The sequence below is a fragment of the Bubalus kerabau genome, chromosome 6, assembly GCF_029407905.1.
Source record: "Bubalus kerabau isolate K-KA32 ecotype Philippines breed swamp buffalo chromosome 6, PCC_UOA_SB_1v2, whole genome shotgun sequence".
Taxonomy (NCBI): domain Eukaryota; kingdom Metazoa; phylum Chordata; class Mammalia; order Artiodactyla; family Bovidae; genus Bubalus; species Bubalus kerabau.
The window spans coordinates 100747249-100764976 of NC_073629.1; the positions used below are offsets into that span (position 1 = coordinate 100747249).

Sequence of the window (17728 nt, forward strand, 5' to 3'; positions counted from 1 at the left end):
GCCTTCACTCAACATTCATTCCTGTCCATCCTGAGAAGCACGTCCTTCCCCATGTTCCCACTGCACCTTGGATTTTCCCCTTCACAACACTTCGCCAATATCATAACTATTACTTGCACATCTTCAGGCTTCATACCTAAGGCATTCAAGATGAATTCTAACCCTGCTGCAGAGGAGGCATTATGGGATCAGGACTCTGCTTTATTTATACCTGTATCTCCAGTGTCTAGAATGAAGGAGGCATTCAGTAAAGTGTCACTGAATGATCAAATGAAGGGTGGACTCAACTTGTGCAAACAAAACTGGCCTGTGCTCCTCAGCCCGGGGGCCCCCACTAACCTGGGCCTGCTCAGTGTGGGGTGGGCAGATGAAACCTCTCCCCACCACTCTCCTCAGAGGTGTCCATGTTTCCTCAGGGACTCATTTGGTCCCCAGTGCTCACACATCATATTTAAATAGGGACTTCAGCAGCAGAAATGGCAGCGGGTGCCCCCACAGTTCTACTGTTAGCAGAATACTTCCTCTGCAGTCCCTATTCCCACCCCTCCAGCCACCACCACCCCCCAACCTTCCCAGAGCCCACTCACCAGGCATTCCAGGAGACGAGCAGGGCGGGCAATGACAATCATCAGCTTTTTCACCAGCTGCATCACAAAAGCCACTTCTGAACTCTCTGAGCGCTCATGAGCCTGTAGAGAAGACAAAGGTAGCTTGAGTGATGTGCCGGCCCAGCGTGGTGGAGCGAAGCAGGACCGGCCTGAACAGAGCCGACTCTGGGGAGAAGCGCTTTGTAGTACAGAGAGTTCTGCAAAGCAGAGACCTTAGAGGAGGTCAGTGGGCCATGAGCAGGAGCCACGTGAGCTGGTGAACACTGCATGACACAGGAATGTCACACGGACACACCACTTTACCTGCTTCTCCATCCAGCAGGCTTCACTTACCTACCAGACCCCAGCTCAAGAGGCAGCTCTCAATGGAGCCTTCACTGATGCTTTCACCACAGACAGACTGTAAGGAATAGAAAGACCTCAAAGCAGGAGAGTGATGCGAGCAACAGGGACTTCAGAGAGGCGGCTCTGGCTGTAGTGGGGATGGTGCATGAAAGAGGGCAAGTCTAAAAGGAGGAAAACCCACCAGCAGGCTATGGCAATAGTGAAGATGAAAAAGGCATAAATCAAGGAAGTAAGAATGTAGGGAAATGGACAGACTGGGCCATCTGAGAGCAGCCCTGAGGGGTGCATGAGGCAGGAATAGATGGTAACTGCAGCTCCAATTTTAGGGAAATTTCAGTGAACCCCTAAATGAAACAGATAATATAGAGATATGCAGTTTAGGTAAGGATAGGTAGTAGTAGTTAGTAGTAGTTAAATTGCTAAGTCGTGACTCTTGCAATCCCATGGACTGTAGCCTACCAGGCTCCTCTGTCCATGGGATTCTCCAGGCAGGAATACCAGAGTGGATTGCCATTTCCTTCTCCAGGGGATCTTCCTGACCCAGGGATCAAACCCAGGTCTCCTGCATTGTAGGCAGATTCTTTACCAACTGAGCTACAAGGGAAGCCCCAAGGATAGGTAGAGAACACATTCCCTTTAGCTTTAAAGACAAAGCAGGTAAGCGGAAAAGAGTTCTGTTTCGGACCTGGAGAGTCTGAGCTACTACACTAGCTACTTCCTGAGGTATTTGCTCAGCCCAGGAGAGCTTCTTTTTTCTGGAAACTGTTCTGACTTCTAGAATCCGTGTTGTGTGGCTGCGCTTTCCCTCCCACTTCCAACAGCTGACCAGAGGGGATATAGGTGCTGAAAGATGGATAGAACGACAACGGTTAATATCAGGGTGACAGAATCCACTTCTGGGGAAAAGGATGAGCATGCCTACCAAAGAGAGAACAGAGTGGACTGGAGGAAGATGAACACTTCCTGGGCTTTCCACAGGTTCTCATTTCTAGCTCTGGTCCGTTCCGAAAGCCTGGTTGCATTGCTGTCTTCAATTCTCTAAGACCTGCCCTTTCAGTCTTTATATAATAAACTGTTCTGAGGTGGCTCTACTACTCGCAATGAAGAATACCAGCCAACGTGAGAAGGCAAGTGAAGGATCTGAAACTCAGGAGAACGCAGGTGGGCAGGGGCCCTTAGTGAATGGATGACAACTGAAGACATGGGAGCTGTCAGGACTGATCAGAGTGAATAAGGAGAACGGGAGCATGGATGCTCAGGAGGGTGTCCCTAGGAACAGCAGAATTTAAGAGCACTTGTGAAGGGGCAGCAAGACAGGAGAGAACAGTGTCACGACAACCAGGGGGAGGGGAGATCAAGGAGAGGTTTGTTCACTGTGCTAACTCCTGCAGAGAGGCAAACGAAGATGAGGGCTGAGAGAGGTCACAGGATTTGGCAACTGGTCAGTTAGTTCTTTGGGGACTTTTGCCTGAAACAGTTTTAGTGGAATATGGGAAGGGAAAGTGGAAGGCAGGATGCTGAATAGTGAACAGGTTGCAAGGAAAGAAATATAGCAAATGAAGACCATTTAAAAACAAAAACAAAAAAAACCTGGTTATTAAATGAGAAGAGAGGCTGGGCACTTGATGAAATTGTGTTCACTCTTTTAAGGTGCAGCCCAAATATCAACTGTGTGAAGGCTCATCTAAGACCCCTGCTCCATGACACACACACACGAAGAACAAGAAGTAACAGCTCCCTTTTCTACGTTCCCCTAGCTGTTTGCTCATAGCACATGGTACTAGCATGTTTGTCTTATAATTAACCGTCTCTACAGCTATGCTGCTGGGCCTTGTGAATACACAGCCTGTGTCTTTCTTTTTCCCTCACATACTAAGCCTAGCATAGGTGCCTCTTATATAGCAGATGTCAATGCTTGCTGACTAAGTGTTTGAAAGTGTAAGATCTTAGGCTGTGGAATGAATAACCTCGGTGTGGGTTCCAACTCTGTTACGCAAGAAACAAGTTATCTTGGGCTCGCTTGGCCCCTTTAAGTTTTGGTTTTCTCATCTGTTTATTTAGAGAATAATAATAGCACCTTCCATACAGTGCTGTTGTGAAGTTAAATTAGTGCAGTGCCTAGCATATTCATCTACCAAGGTTTCCCTGCAGGCATCTTTCATTCTAGTCATGTCAAACTACTTTACCTGTAATGTCCAGAATGTACCAAGTTCCTCCACACCTCTGAGAGGTTGTTTGTACTCCTTCCTAAGTCCAGTGAACTCCTATCTCCTCACGAAGATCCAACTTTTTCTGAACTCTCCACACAGAGTCAGCATATCCTCCTCTGTGCTCAGAATTCATCTCTAGCTAGTGCTCATCAATCACACTTACTACAATAAACAAAAGTGAGGTAATTCATAGAGCACTCGGTGTGATGGCTGGCACACAGGACACTTCAATAACTAATAGCTGTCATTTTTACTGCAATTCTTATTGATGGGTCTGTACACCCCAGTCAAAGGCAAATTCCTTGAGCCAGACCCGCACTGAGCTTCTTTTCTGTGTTCCTAGGGCCTAGCAAACGATAGAACGTATGACTGCACTCACTCCGTGTCTAGTATTCTTCCTACTTCCGGGGGCGATGAGGAAAATGCCTGTGGTTTCTGGGCAAGGATCTGACTTGCATTTCAGAAGATCAATCTTAGATGTACAAGCAACCTTGGAAGTCTGGTTGATTTACCTGATATCTCAGTCCCAGATTCCTATCTATTGTTACAGAACTGTTAGAAAATTATTCTTGAACAGAAACAAAGAGCTGCCAGTGATGTTTCATGGGACTTTAGCTTTTTTAAACTCGTATTTCTGCAATGTCTGAATGTAAGTATTACTTTTAAAATCAGAAAGACAATTTTATAGAAGGAAGAACTTCTTCATCTATTAAAACTAAAACCTTTCTCAAAGTAACTCTTGTCCACTGGGCTTGTCTACCTTTTAGGGGACAGAAAAGCTATGCATCTATTACATATGAGAAGACTTCCAGTATCTGACAGCAATGATCATGATCCTTTCACTAGATTCAACTTTTTCCTAAATTAAAAAAAGCAAAAAACTTCCGGCTCCTAACTTCTGGACTAACACATTGGAGTCCATTTGATTATCAGCCTTGGCTCTCAGCTCAGTTGGTGAGAAGGCATGGGTCTGGAGGTAACTGGGTCTGGACTGGGAAACACTCCAGTGACATGAAGAGCCCAGCCCCAGGGAGACAGCACATCTCCTCTCCCCTAAATTGTGCTAATGATGTGATGTGAACAGCTGTGGTCTGAGGAGAAGCACCCATCACCCAAGTGGAGAGGTGGAGAGGAAGCCAACAGTGGAGCATGAAGTAGCGACCCAGAGACTTCTCACGCTCAGGAGCACCAGGTCTCTAAACCATCTGTCCCCACTAGAGAACTTCTCACTATGTACAGGGAGCATCAGCGAACAGATAAACCCACAGAGCAGTCCTCAGGACTGCTTTATCTCGGCTGAGAAGAAGCGGTCTCAAGGCTCTGCTTACACCAGTATGTCTACCAAACGAGAGCCCACGGCAGCCACTGGGGCCTCTTTCTGGCTTTGGGTTACAAGTCTCCTAGGCAAATATTTATGAACACTACCAGTGTTGGAACCTTGGGCAGGGTGACTGGAATTAGAAAAGGAAAAGACTCATAGCACTGAGTTCTGATACTAAACAGGCTTCTCTCAGAAATGCAGGGGACTGAGGAGGAACCAAAGTCCAGCAGCAGCAGCAGGACACGTGAGGCGGGCCCCGCACATCAGCAAGAGGTGGCACGCAGGCTGGGAGCACCATGACCACGTAATCTTGGCTCAGCACTAATAACCACTGCCACATGCAGCGTTCACCAGAGTTCCGCACAAGGACACTCACATCTTGCAGAAGCTTCTCTAAATTCTCTTGAAGTTCGTAGAAGTAGTGTGAGGTAATGAGGCCACTCCGGGATTTGTCCAGGCAGTCTCGGGCCATCTCTATCACCTGATGATGAATAAAGCTCAAGGTTCCATCAGCCAAGGGCAACACGTTGTCTGGAGTGTTGGAGGAGATGAACTCGGCCAGACGCTCTTCCATTTGTGCAGTGGCCTGCAAATTAAACAGGACAAGTGACTCCTCCTCCTGAGCCAGGTCGCCTGGAGCTAAGCCGGAAGGGCCTGGTCATAGCCTGAGGACAGGCTCTGTGATCCTGCTTTCCTGATGTTGCACTCGGGGAACCTGCGACTGGACACATGAAAGGCCGCCTTCAAGTCAAGTCAAGGCCCTCTCCCATCTGGCCTTGTCCACCTCTCCACTCCTTAAAGGGCATGCTCTCTTGCTCTAAGGACACTGGGGTTCTGTTGTTTCCCTCCTCATTATGCTGTCTCATGCCTCCGTCCATTTATGCTGTTGCCTGTGTGTGGCTTTTTCACCTGCCAAGCCTGCCTGGCAAACTCCTACGACTCCTTCTAATCTCAGTTCAAGCATCCTTTTCCTCTGGGAAGTCTTTGATTCCTCCAGGCAAACTAGGGCTTCTTTTCCTCTGTGCTTCCACTGGACCCCCCAACTATACAAACTTGGTGTGTGGACACTGCTGGTTTCTAAATCTGTCTCCAAACTGGGAACTTCTTCAAGCCAGAGGGAGTCTGATTATCTCAGGATGCTCTTACTTCACCTTAGGACCCAAGTGAGCTAAGCAGATGTTTAGAGAGAATTCACTCAAGTTGTGAACCTGCCGGCTCATGGACCCAGATCCCCGGCAGAGCAGCACGGGGTTTGGCTCAGAAGCCTCTTGGGGACCTAACTGCACATTAATGTCAAAAGAACACACGTGAGCTAACAAGTTCCTGCCTATCTGGGGCTTGGCTTTCTTTTCTTTGCCCACCAGGTAGCAATTTCTGATTTTCAGTGTGTTTAGGTGGATATTTGTGTACGTGCGTGTATGTATACACACATTTTTGGTTTATGCATATATAGACACATATATATATGGTGGTGGGAGGGGAGAGGAGGTGGGAGGCAGTGGAAGGAATCAACATATTTTCTCTATCACCACTTCATCCTGCATGAATGACTCGGGGACATACAAACATGGAGTGCTAGAATAACACAACACCTAATACATGAGGAGGAGGAAACATGGGATGCATTTCCAAACACTATGCATACCCCCAATTATTTTTAATAAAGAACCAAGCACAACAGAATGATTTCCACACTGTCACTCTGCCCCTCTGCTTTGCTCTCGTTCTCCAGTGCCCACTCAAAGGCTAGAAAGTGCAGACCACAGAGCAGCAGAGAAATAACAGCTAACACTTCTAAGTGCTTGCTGTGTCCTGGGCACAGTTAGAAAAGTTTAATGTTCATGCATCTTCACAAGCTCCCTATGAGATTCTCTTCTTATCCCAAATTACGGATGAGGCAAATGAAGTTCAGAGAAGTTAATCATCTCCCCAGGGTCACGAGACTAACACACAGTGGAAGCAGACTTGAGCCCAGTCGGGCTGCTCCCAGAACCTGCTCTTCCTCACGCTCTGCTTCCCTGTGAAGAAGGAAAGCAAGAGGATGGCACAGCTTTCCCTCAGCCTGCCCCATGTGCCCAGAGACTCCCTGAGGCTAGAAAAAGGACACGCTGGAGGAGCAGGAAACCACACATTGCCAACCCTGATACAGACGAACAGGCAGAGCCGGGGGCCGGATGGAGGATGAAGAAAGAGGCCTGAAGGCCTCATGCTTGCTGCTGTCATGAAGAGAGGTCCACCTGGCCCTGGTTCCCTCCCTCCAGAGCTGGTTTGTTCTGCAGGGGCAAGGCCTATCATTAGACAGCCACATCACAGGGTTTAGGCATGTGGTCTTCAAAAGGAAAGGCAAATGCAAAACAAGGTTCTCGTTCTACATACGAGGAGGTTCACCATCAAACTGCAGCTCTGAAGACCATTTCCCAACTATCTCAGGACAGTAACCCGCCTCCCTCCTTGGCATTTCCCCACTTGAAAACACAAGTCCAATTGTGAATAGCAACTCTGAGCTCTGTCTCCCACCCTACTGCTCCCTCTGGCCAATTTCCTGGCAGGGGAAATTTAGAAATCTGCCTTAAATGAAGGTGCTCTCAGAGGGCAAATCTCCTTCTGGGGATCCCAACTCATGGATCCTCATGGGCAGGTTAGAACCAAGATCTCTGCTCTTTCCTTCCCCATTAACATATGGTAGGATACAGCTTTGACATTTCCCTCTAGACACCCCTTTTCTGTGGGGAGTGGGGAAACAGAGGCTTGCAAGCATAGTCCTCAGACTTCTAGGTCCTCTGTCCCTCCTCTTCTCTGGCAGTCTGGCAGCCCCCATGTTGTGCCCTCCTATTCTGGCTGCCTCCAGAGACCGGGTGCTACCTCCCACCTCTGGTCTTTGCAGTGGGGCTGGCTGGAGGCAGCATCCTCAGAGATATTACCGTTTCCTTTAATCTGGATCCTTACCTTGGGGAATCTTTCCTTGTATACATGATTCATCATTATTATTTCACTGTCAAAGGAAACTGGTGACCGTCCAGGACTAAATAAGAAAGAAACAAGTGTGTTACGTTAGTGCCAGGGAACCACTGAGGAGAAAGATGCCCATCCCCAGAGCCTGTGCCTGCCCACTGTCTGCAGCACCCATACACTCCCACCTTCAGGAGTGCTGAGTTCCAGAGCCTCCTTATTCCTGGAGCTGCCAGTACACTTTCTTCAGCTCAAAATGGTGTCACTTGGAGCTAGACTACCTTCCTGTAAGAGGCCTGGCCTTCACAAAGACCTCTGCCAGGGCCTGAAAAGGCCTAGCCAGCAGGAGACCACTCTTGAAGCCACAAGAGGTTCTTCTAGGATCCCCACCCCCATAACAGGACTCTCTGGGTCCTCCTTGCTTTGGCCAGTGGGGTTGGGCACACCCCCAGCATGTTCCAGGAATCAAATTAAATCAAACCACCAACCATCAAAACAACTAGAGGAAGACAGTCTATACCTGTATCTCTTCCAAACAAGCTGCAGCCAGTGGGGCTGACCTAGCTCTACCTTGGGGATGAATGAGGCCAGTCCCGCCAGTCTGTTGAGGACCTGGGCCATCTAAATCTTCCACTTTGGCCCACATGTGGTTATATCCTCGTAAAGGATTTCAAAGTCTGAGCCACACAACTGAATGGCTACTTGGGTCCTGCCCAGTTTGATGCCCCCGACCTGTGATCCCAGTTGAGTCCAGAGCTGCTCTTTTCTGCCTTTCCTCCCTGCAGTGGCCCTGGTCCGTCTGCTGCACTAATGCACATTACCAAGCATTTTAAGAGTAATCCTCAGGGATTCCCAGAGGTACTGCCGTCCTCTCAATCTCAGATGTTCTAACAGGTGCGCCTGTTTCTGTGCGGACTGAGAAGGGCACCAGGATTCGGGCGTTCCTCTGTGGCACTGGGCCCCATGCTCCCTTGTCTGAATGTCTGACCCTGTGCACTGCGTCCCAGTCATTACTGTCGTCAACCTAAGCTTGAACCAGTCTTTGTGGCCCGGCTCAGCTCACTCCCTGACACTTGCAGCCAACATTACCCGAGGGGACTCTTCCTGGGAGGCATTACTCCTTGGCCCCCACCCTCAACATGTTGGCCACTTTAGTATTTCTCAGGGGCCCTGGAAAGCTGAGCTCCATCTCTGAAAACCCTGCTCATTGCAGTTTCCACCTTCTTCTTGAACTTGGAATTTTGGCACAGATTTACCACCTAATGCCAAAGAGAAGAGCTGACTGAATCCATGGAATACACAGAGAAATCAGGGGTTAAGGACTGCTTGGTTTGATGAGCCCTAGTGATTCAGGGAGGTGAGACTGATTGAGATGGCCATTTAGTTCTTCTTTTGCGATGGGCTTCTCCCCAAGTCAGCCACAAGTGTCCTCAGAAGCAATGTTTTCAGTTGGCCGAGTTATATATTCTGGGCCTCTGGGTTCTTAGCCAGGTAACCATCAGGAGGGATGATACCATTATTCTCCCATAACTGAAAAGAATCCACAGTACATTTCTACTGCCAACTACTTTTAAAGGGAAGAAGAGGGACCCCCCCTGAGAGCATCATTAGGCACCTCTCAGTGGCAGCGGGTGGTGGGGTGAGCTGAACTGTACCCGAAGCCAAAGGGCTTGAGCCTCCCTGGGCTTGACTCATTCAGGCTGTGCCATGTGCTAGGCCAGGGGTTGGCAAATTATGGCCTGCAGACCAAATCTGGCCAGCTGCCTGCTTTTATAAATAAAAATGTCTGTGGATTAGTCCACACAACAGCAGAGTAAGTAGCTGCCAGAGGTGGTATGGCCTACAAAGTGTGAACTATTTACAGTCTTGCCCTTTATGGAGTAAGTGTGCCAACTCCTAGGCTCTGAGGACAAGCTGAGCTCCAGCGGGGGAGGGCCCCTCACCTGAGGCTGCGGGAGCGGGGCCGCAGGGCGGGGGACTGCCGCCCCTCCTCATCAGGCACACTCTCTGTGCTGAAATGCTTCGTCAAGAAGTGCAGCTCATCGGCCGTGGGCTGGAAAGGCAACTGGTGCAGCTTCTCCTGAGAGGAGCACGACGACTAGAGGGGACATTAAAAAAAAAAAAAAAGCATTAGAGACAAGTGTGAGGCAGGCCAGGAGCGGAGGTGGGCTGAGAATGGTGAGGGGCCCCCAGTCAGTGTAAACCTGAAGTCAGCCCACAGCGGCAGGCTTCCCCTCCACGGGGCACGATCCTGTCCATCTCTACCCCTCAGGGCTCTCAGTCCTGATGAAGCCGAGATACTCTCCTCTTTCCTGAGTTTTGCAGGGGGTCAGACCCAGACATTCATGAGGTGTCAGAGTTCCCCGACTCCCTAGGGGTCCTCTTTAGGTGGCAAAAAGCAGATTCTTCTGCAAGGACCCCTTACTTTCATGAAGCTTTTGGCTAGTTGGAATGGCAAGTAATTAATAAGCCATGCTTCCTGGCTTCTTTGGCCATGTCCTAGGAATGCTCGGCCTACAAACGACATCCTGGTAAGTTCTCCTTCCTACAACACCTTGGAGAGCCCTGGGGGTGCTCAGCAACGCTTCCTTCAGGTAGTTAACCAGAGGGCAACTGGCTTTGCTGAGGCTGTGACCACTTCACCCAGGCTCTTAGGGATACCAATAGGCAAGAAAATTCAGCAGGGGAGAAAATTATTTTCAGATCTGCAACTCAAAGATTAGACTTGACCTGAAAATAGGTAAGAGTTCTAAACATGGCCTGATGACTGAGATTAAAGCTAAGCCCACTGGAGTCACAGGAGACAGTGAGAGGGAGGGGGCTGTGCTATCAGAGGCAGCCCACAGCGCAGCCATTGCTGTGGCAGCCTGGGTTGTGAATCCCCCCTTACCCGATCAGACCGGCTACAACAGCAGCCAGTCTAACACTCTTGGCTCAGTTCTGCTCACCAACTGATGAAGGATCTGGAGTTAAATGTCTAAATCCATTTACACTCAAAGCTGCAGCACCACACTGAGAGAACTCTGAGGCCACATGTAAGCCTTAATACCAAGTGAGAAACCAGAATTTTTTTGACTGACAGTGCACACTTCTCTCATGGAATGCTATACTAAATAAAGTTGTAAACAGCTGGTGGGAGGTTTTCACAGGGCTCTGCCTTGGTCACGTTTTTTATAAATGGTTTGGACAGAAACTGTTAAAAAGTATCCTCACTCAACTGCAACTAACGTGAAGCAAAGTTGGTATTTTAAGGTATTTCAATAAAATACGCTGAAGCAATGGGTTGGGTCAATTAAAATTTTTTGAACAGGAATCTATATACATAATAAATACATGACATTTACCTTGGATCTAAAAAAATCATGGTTGAGTAAAGGATTATGGGAAGGGATATTTACTAGGGAAAGATCTGAAACTAAAAGCTGCAGAAAGACCAGTGAGATCTTTGGATTAACCTAAGAGTAATATTTAGGACTCTCCTGCAGGTCCAGTGGTTAAGAGTCTGCACTTCCACTGCAGAAGGCATGGGTTGGATCCCTGGTCAGGGAACTAAGATCCCACAGGCTGTGAGGTGCAGCAAAAAAAAAAAAAAAAAAAAAAGAGTAACTCCTTTTACCTGCTTTGGATTTATGAATATAGACAAATTGATCTGAGAAGACCTAAAGAATGGTGGAATACAAGGGAAATGGGTCACCCAGTCTGTGGCTTGCAAAGCCTGAAATATGGCCCTTTACAGAAAGTGTTTGCCAATGTGTCATCCTGCCTTCAATTAAAAGTTGCTCAGTGAGGAAGTCTCATTTTAGCATCACTTGTGCACAGCGGCAATAGGATATCTGTTGTGTTTTAGGCTAAAATCTTCTCTAAGAAGTTTTAGAAAGGAAAAGTGAAAAAGTTGGAGGATACATGTCCTTTGGGACATGGGAGGGGTTACCTGCTCTTGACTGCAGTTCTGGAAATAAAACAGGGGAGCAAGGGAACTGTGCTCAGGAGTCCCTGTGCCCAGTCTCATGGGCAAAGAAAAAGTCCATCCTCAAGTCCCCCTCGGACTTCACTAGGAATAACTGATGCTCAGAGACAAGCTGGTTAATTCTTTCCAAAGGCATGTAATGGATCTGACTATGGCTGTTAAGGGCCACCAGACCTCTGCCCCACTCAGCCTCACCCCAAACAACCTCTCTGAGCTGGGCTTTGGAGAAAAAGTTGAGAACCATTTCACAACACCTGTAGGGCGAAGGAAGTACAGCCACAGATTTGGCTACTTACTGAGACGGTAGAACTAGGGGTGTTGGTTCCATAGCCTGAAGAAGGCAATGAGGCCAAAGACCAGCGCCGTCCATCAGTCCTATGTAAGAAACAAACGTTAGGCAGTTTCTACCAGACCCCACCCTGAGCCCAGGACCTGCCTGTCTTTTGATCAGTTTTGGGGGGCAGCTAATTCACTGGTGGGCTCTTTCTTGTCTCAAGACTGTACTGCTTGGTCCATCACATGCTTTCATATCTCTCTTGTACATGGGGCCTATTGTTCCGTATTTCCCACTGAAAGACAGACATCTCTGACTATAAAGGAGTCCATAACTTTAAATAAGAACATCTGTTATGCAATACTATGATTTTGGAATAAACATCTTTACACTCTCAACTTATTCACTTCTAGCGATGACAGAGGATCCCAGCTAAAGGGTACATCACAAGGAGAGAACTGCCACTGAAATGCTAGTTCCTTTCCTAAAAGCTCCACATGAAGGGCCCTTTGGGGTGCCCCAGGCCACTGGGTTGGTAACCAGGAAGAAATGAAACTACCACTTGGGTCTGAGTATGAATCAATAGATGGCAAATAGTCAAAGGCTACCCAGGACCCATCAGGATTGATAAATCCAATCTTTGAGAATGTTTGCCAAAGAGTGACAGCAACCTGATGAATGAGGAGTGAGGTGGTATAGTCTTGGCTGTATATGAGACTCTGGGGCAGGCTTCCAGCTGCTCTTTAGAGGATATGCCTGAAGCTCTCATTACAGAGAACCACAGTTACCTGCTTTGCTGTAGAGAAGAAAGATCAAGCAAATATTTGGCTTGAAGCTTTTATAACATGGACAAGTGATTCTTTCCTGGATTACAGGATGTACTGTAACAAATGTTCTTTCTTGTGGGGCTTGGGGGTGTAGCCTGCTCTGGTTGAAGTTAGAGGAAAACTTCTTTGAACATTAGCAATGGAGGACCTTCAGAAGTTAAGTTCAACACTCTCAATCTCCAGAGAAAACATTAAGACCCAGAGATCAGGGTGGATTGTTTTGTTCCAGGCTTCACAGTTAACAGTGGGTGGGGTGAGGCATGAGAGGAAGAAGCAAAAAAGGAATCAATCTTGCCAGGGCTTTTCTTTTGGAAGCACTCCCCGCCACCCCCAGCAACACAGAGCAGCTTTTCCTACTAGGTTCTGTTAGGGGACAGCCGGGGGTTCCATGCCACATGCACACAACTCAAAATTCATGCCACCCAGGCAGCCAGTCCTGCTGGAACCTAGTCTCTGAGACACAAAATGTCCAGGAGCCTGCTCAAACATGATGTTCTCTCTGACCTCTCTGCTTGGCCCTGAGAGCTCTACACAAGAAAGCAAGTCAATTCCTAGAAAACAGAGCTCAGTGAAAATGGAACTAGTCTAGCTCAGGGAGGCATTTCCCAAACCCTTGTCAGATACACTTCTCCACAGATGACTTTTCCTCCTTCACAAGGAAATGGAAACCAATTGCATGGCAGCAATTTTCCTATAAACTGAGGAGCAGGGACCACCAGAGTCAGAAATGCCACTATAAGGAGGCCTCTGTGTCCTCTGCTGGGTCATCCACTGGGTGACCAAGGAAAGCTGTGGGAATGAGGGTGACTTGTCTCTTTGCTCAGAAGCTTGGAACTATTTATCAAATCCTGCCTCTAAGCATATGAGCATGGAGCCTTGGTTCCAGCAGGCAGAGGGCGCTCCCTTAGGGCCTCTTTGCTAGAAATGAAAGGCCAAATGTCCAAACCCACAGTCAGAGAAGACTCATCACACCCAGTTCTCACCAAGCACAAGACCACAAACCACACTGTCTGGCCATGCACAGCAGTTTCCCAGCCCCTCCCCGTCAAGTCCGCTATTACCTGTCTGCTCTGTGGCCATGGCTGTGGTGGAAAGACATACATTAAAGTGAGAACCAAAGGGAACCAGAGGGATTGATCTGTCTGACCCCTGGCATTTGGTCTAGCTTGGCAGAGGCAAACCTTTTGTTTAGGAATGTGCAAAAGTTAGAAGTGGAATTGTATGACTAACAGGTATACCCCTAGAGTTTCATTACATCTGCCTTTTGTGTGAAATTCCAAACTAATGCAATGCTATAAAACCCAAGCTGGACTTCAGTGACAGGAAACACAATTCCTGAGGACTCTGTTTGGCAGGATTGATGTCTTCTTCCCCTCCCCTATCAATACCTAACTACTTTCCCACCTCTGTCTGGTAAGGGGACAGCCTAGGTTTCTGTCTTTGACTCAAACTTTAGGCCACCTAGCACAGACCTGCGTGGATCTCAGTGGTAATACCAAGCCTCAGAGTTCCCAGCTGATCTATTCCGAAAGCCCATGCAGGCACAGGGCACCAGTGGAACAAGCTCTTCCCTCTGCCTGGATTGGTCTACACACCTGTGTTCTCACTTTCAACATGGCAGGCTCCTTCTTATCCTTCAGGCTGGCTTAAAGGTCAGTTCTTCTTAGAGGCCTTATGACCACCCAGTATAGACTCTCCAGCCTCATTCCCTTCCTACTCTTTTAGGCAGCATCATGTTCTTTCCCTTTACGGTGCTTATCACAGGTTATAACTATATACTTGTTCATTTGCTTGTTCATTATTCTTCCCCACCACTCATTCAATCAGTAAGCACCGACTGAGTGCTTATTATATACCAGCAGACATATTTGCAACATGTTAAGGCATCTCTATTAAAGGTGCTTTGATTCTGGTTAAGAGGAAATGGAAAGCAAATAAGAAAATACAGTCAGCCCCCCTTATCCATAGTTCTGCATCTGCAGATTCAACCAACAGTAAATCAAAAATATTCAGGGAAAAAATAATCCAGAAAGTTCCACAGAGCCAAACCTGAATTTTCTGGGTGCCAGCAACTATTCACACTGTATTTAAAACTATTTACATAGCATTTACATTGTATTGGGTATTATAAGTAATCCAGAAATGATTTAAAGTACAGAAGAGGATGTACAAAGGTTATACGCAAATACTATGAGCCTTAAACATCTGTGGATTTTGGTATCCTGGGACCAGTTCCCTCTGGATACCCAGGGGTGACTGTATGAGGCACTGAAAAGTACTAGTTTGAACATCAAACTGGATGCTCTGCTGGAGAATGATGAGGGACTTCTTTATACTATATGGTGAGGGAAGGCCTCTCTGGAGAGCTGATGTTAACTAAGCGAAGACCTGAGGGAACAGCATTCCTTCAAAGGGAGCAACAAGTGCACAGACTCTACTAACTCCACTAAGTTTCTAGAAAGTGAGGGCTCTGTCTGTCCGGTTCCCACTAAGTACCCACCCTGTGCCCGGGCTTACTGGGTGCTCAGTAAATATTTACTGAATGAACGGGAAATGACTCAGTATAGAGGACAGTCCTAGGTCCTGCTGTCCCAGCTCTGAGGCGAGAGTTCACACACAGTCAAGGCAGCACGTCTGGGACAAATGAGACTTTCAGCCGGGCTGGAAAGGCAGATGCATCCATCCAGCATATTCCTATATTGAAAACATTCCTTTTCTGGAGGTCTTAATGACAAAGACTGGCTCTAATCAAGAACAGCTTTAAAAATAAAATCAAAGAACACGAACTCTGCCAAGCAAGAATTGTAGAGATGTTCTGAAAAGTAAATAATTTGTATAAGAAGACTTGGCACATGGATGGACTCCTGTCAGTCAGCTCAGTACTTCTCCAGAGGCCAGAGAAGTACTGGCAGATAGCCTGGCAGTGGGCTGAACTGTCAAGCCTGCTCCCACGTGCTGGAGACAAGTTCATGTCACTTCCGGAAATGAGTGAAATGTGAGGAATACAAGCATGGCTTTTCATCACACCAAATCACACCAAATTCATGGGAGTATAAGTGAAGACCTGGTAGTCTCTTTATCCTCAAGGAGAGAGGCTGAGAACTAGAACTAGCTGAGTTAGAGGAGGAAAAGTGTAACTTTGGGTCCTCCTGGGAGGACAGCCCATCTTCTCATTAGCACAGCTCTCAATCGAGAGTATAATGCTTCAGAACATACCCTCAGGAAACCAGGGATTTCTGTTTAAGATTGTAAAATAAATCCACTTCTAATATCTGCTTGCCCATTCGAACACTCAAATGCAAACACCTATGGTGTTTGGAAAACAAAGGTTGAACAAGATAATTATGACCTGGGCGAGGAAAGCAGGAAAAGAATTTTGATGGCTGGCAGACCGAAGGTAACACACTTAGAAGGGCAATGTCTCAAAGGAGGAAGCTGACATTTAACTGACATTCATGCAAATACCACACATGTTAGTCACTAGTCACAGAAGAGTCTATCAACTTACCTACGGGCAGGAACAAAGGAAAAGTGAGCAGGTGCATTTGGAGAGAAATTCCGGGGACTATCCAAAGGACTGTTACCTGTAAACAGGGAAAGTAAAAGAAATCCTCTGTGAGGTTTGCTTCTGGGGAAGGCTGAGATGACAACCTTTAGAAAAGAAATCATCCCCTAGCACCAGCAATGAGCACATATGGTTATTTTTCCAGGCCCACCATTAGTTTAATGACTCTCTCTTTGCAAAAGTTTGGCAGCCCAGAGGGTTTTCCCTTGTTCCCAAGTTGCCTATAACCCATCTATGCTTCTCAGACATCTGTTCTAGATCTAGCAGCAACTTGACAATTTCCTGTCCTCCTTGGAACATCTCAGGTTCCAATCTGCCTAGTCAAGTTAACCCAACTTTGCAAAGGCTTGAACTCATTCAGGGCAGAGCACACAGCCAAACACTCAAACACTTAAAGGGCAATGGGACTGCTGGTCTGAAAGGCTCTTGCACATATATTCTGCACAGTGCATCCAAGGGGCTAACCCAGAAATATGTGTGCCTAGGGGAAAATGAAGTTCTCAGGTGGGGACTTAGGAGAGTGGTGCTCCTTAAACAGTCCATACACAAGGTCCCCAAGTCTGCAAAGCATGCCCAACCCTTTCACAGGGTAGGAATTATCTCCATCTCCTTGTTAGTTTTCACATGTCCCCTACAACTTGTAAACTTATAGCTCAGAAGTTTTGAACAAAACTGTGTGCTTCGGTTTACAATAGCCAGTACACGGAAGCAACCTAGATGTCCATCAGTAGACAAATGGATAAGAAAACTGTGGTATATATACACAATGGAATATTACTCAGCCATTAAAAAGGATGCATTTGAATCAGTTCTAATGAGGTGGATGAAACTGGAGCCTATTATACAGAAATAAGTAAGTCAGAAAGAAAAAACACCAATACAGTATATTAACGCAAATATATGGAATTTAGAAAGACAGTAACGATGACCCTATATGTGAGACAGTGAAAGAGACACAGATGCAAAGAACAGACTTTTGGACTCTGTGGGAGAAGGCAAGGGTGGGATGATTGGAGAGAATAGCATTGAAACATGTATATTATCATATGTGAAACAGATCGCCAGTCCAGGTCTGATGCATGAGACAGGGCACTCAGAGCTGGTGCACTGGGATGACCCTGAGGGATGGGATGGGGAGGGAGGTGGGAGGGAAGGTCAGGATGGGGAACATATGTACACCCATGGCTGATTCATGTGAATGTATGGCAAAAACCACCACAATATTGTAAAGTAATTAGCCTCCAATTAAAATAAATTGAAAAAAAAAAAACAGCTGTGCTTACCTTTGCTAAGGACCACGATTGCCAAATCTAAGCCTGCCATACTTCTGTGGTCCAATTGTCAGCTGGGGGCTGGTATTTAGGAGAAGCTGTCAACATGTCTCTACCCAAAAAACCATGTTGAAGTAAGCACCACACTCCATGATGTGCTGATCACTCAGCCAGTCCCTGCCCACCACCCCACTTCTGTGCTCACCTCTATGAACCCACACTAGCTATGAGAAACAGCAGCTACCCAGGGACCTGATAATTCAGCAGGCCCTGGTTTCTTCTTGGACAATTTATTTTTTGTAAAGGGTATGATGTTCCAAAGTGCCATGAAGCTGCCCATGAGTTTCTCATTATCTTCATTCAACAGGCGTGGATAGCACTCAATGTCTTT

The 17728-nt window shown here is 47.1% G+C and overlaps 1 protein-coding gene across 6 annotated transcripts in view; it reads right to left on the reverse strand.

Moving 5' to 3' along the window:
- The window catches only part of MAST2 (microtubule associated serine/threonine kinase 2), a 212193-nt gene that overhangs the window by 14269 nt on the left and 180196 nt on the right, over nucleotides 1-17728 (reverse strand). For 4 of the 6 annotated variants that reach the window (XM_055586009.1, XM_055586008.1, XM_055586012.1 and 1 more), the window contains 7 exons: nucleotides 16010-16085; nucleotides 13563-13583; nucleotides 11697-11775; nucleotides 9377-9531; nucleotides 7431-7506; nucleotides 4861-5070; nucleotides 588-689 (listed from right to left, as the gene is read on the reverse strand). In XM_055586009.1, coding sequence (XP_055441984.1) covers nucleotides 588-689; nucleotides 4861-5070; nucleotides 7431-7506; nucleotides 9377-9531; nucleotides 11697-11775; nucleotides 13563-13583; nucleotides 16010-16085 — 719 coding nt within the window. The remainder of the gene's footprint in view (nucleotides 1-587; nucleotides 690-4860; nucleotides 5071-7430; nucleotides 7507-9376; nucleotides 9532-11696; nucleotides 11776-13562; nucleotides 13584-16009; nucleotides 16086-17728) is intronic. The other 2 variants (XM_055586011.1, XM_055586010.1) reach the window with 1 other exon arrangement.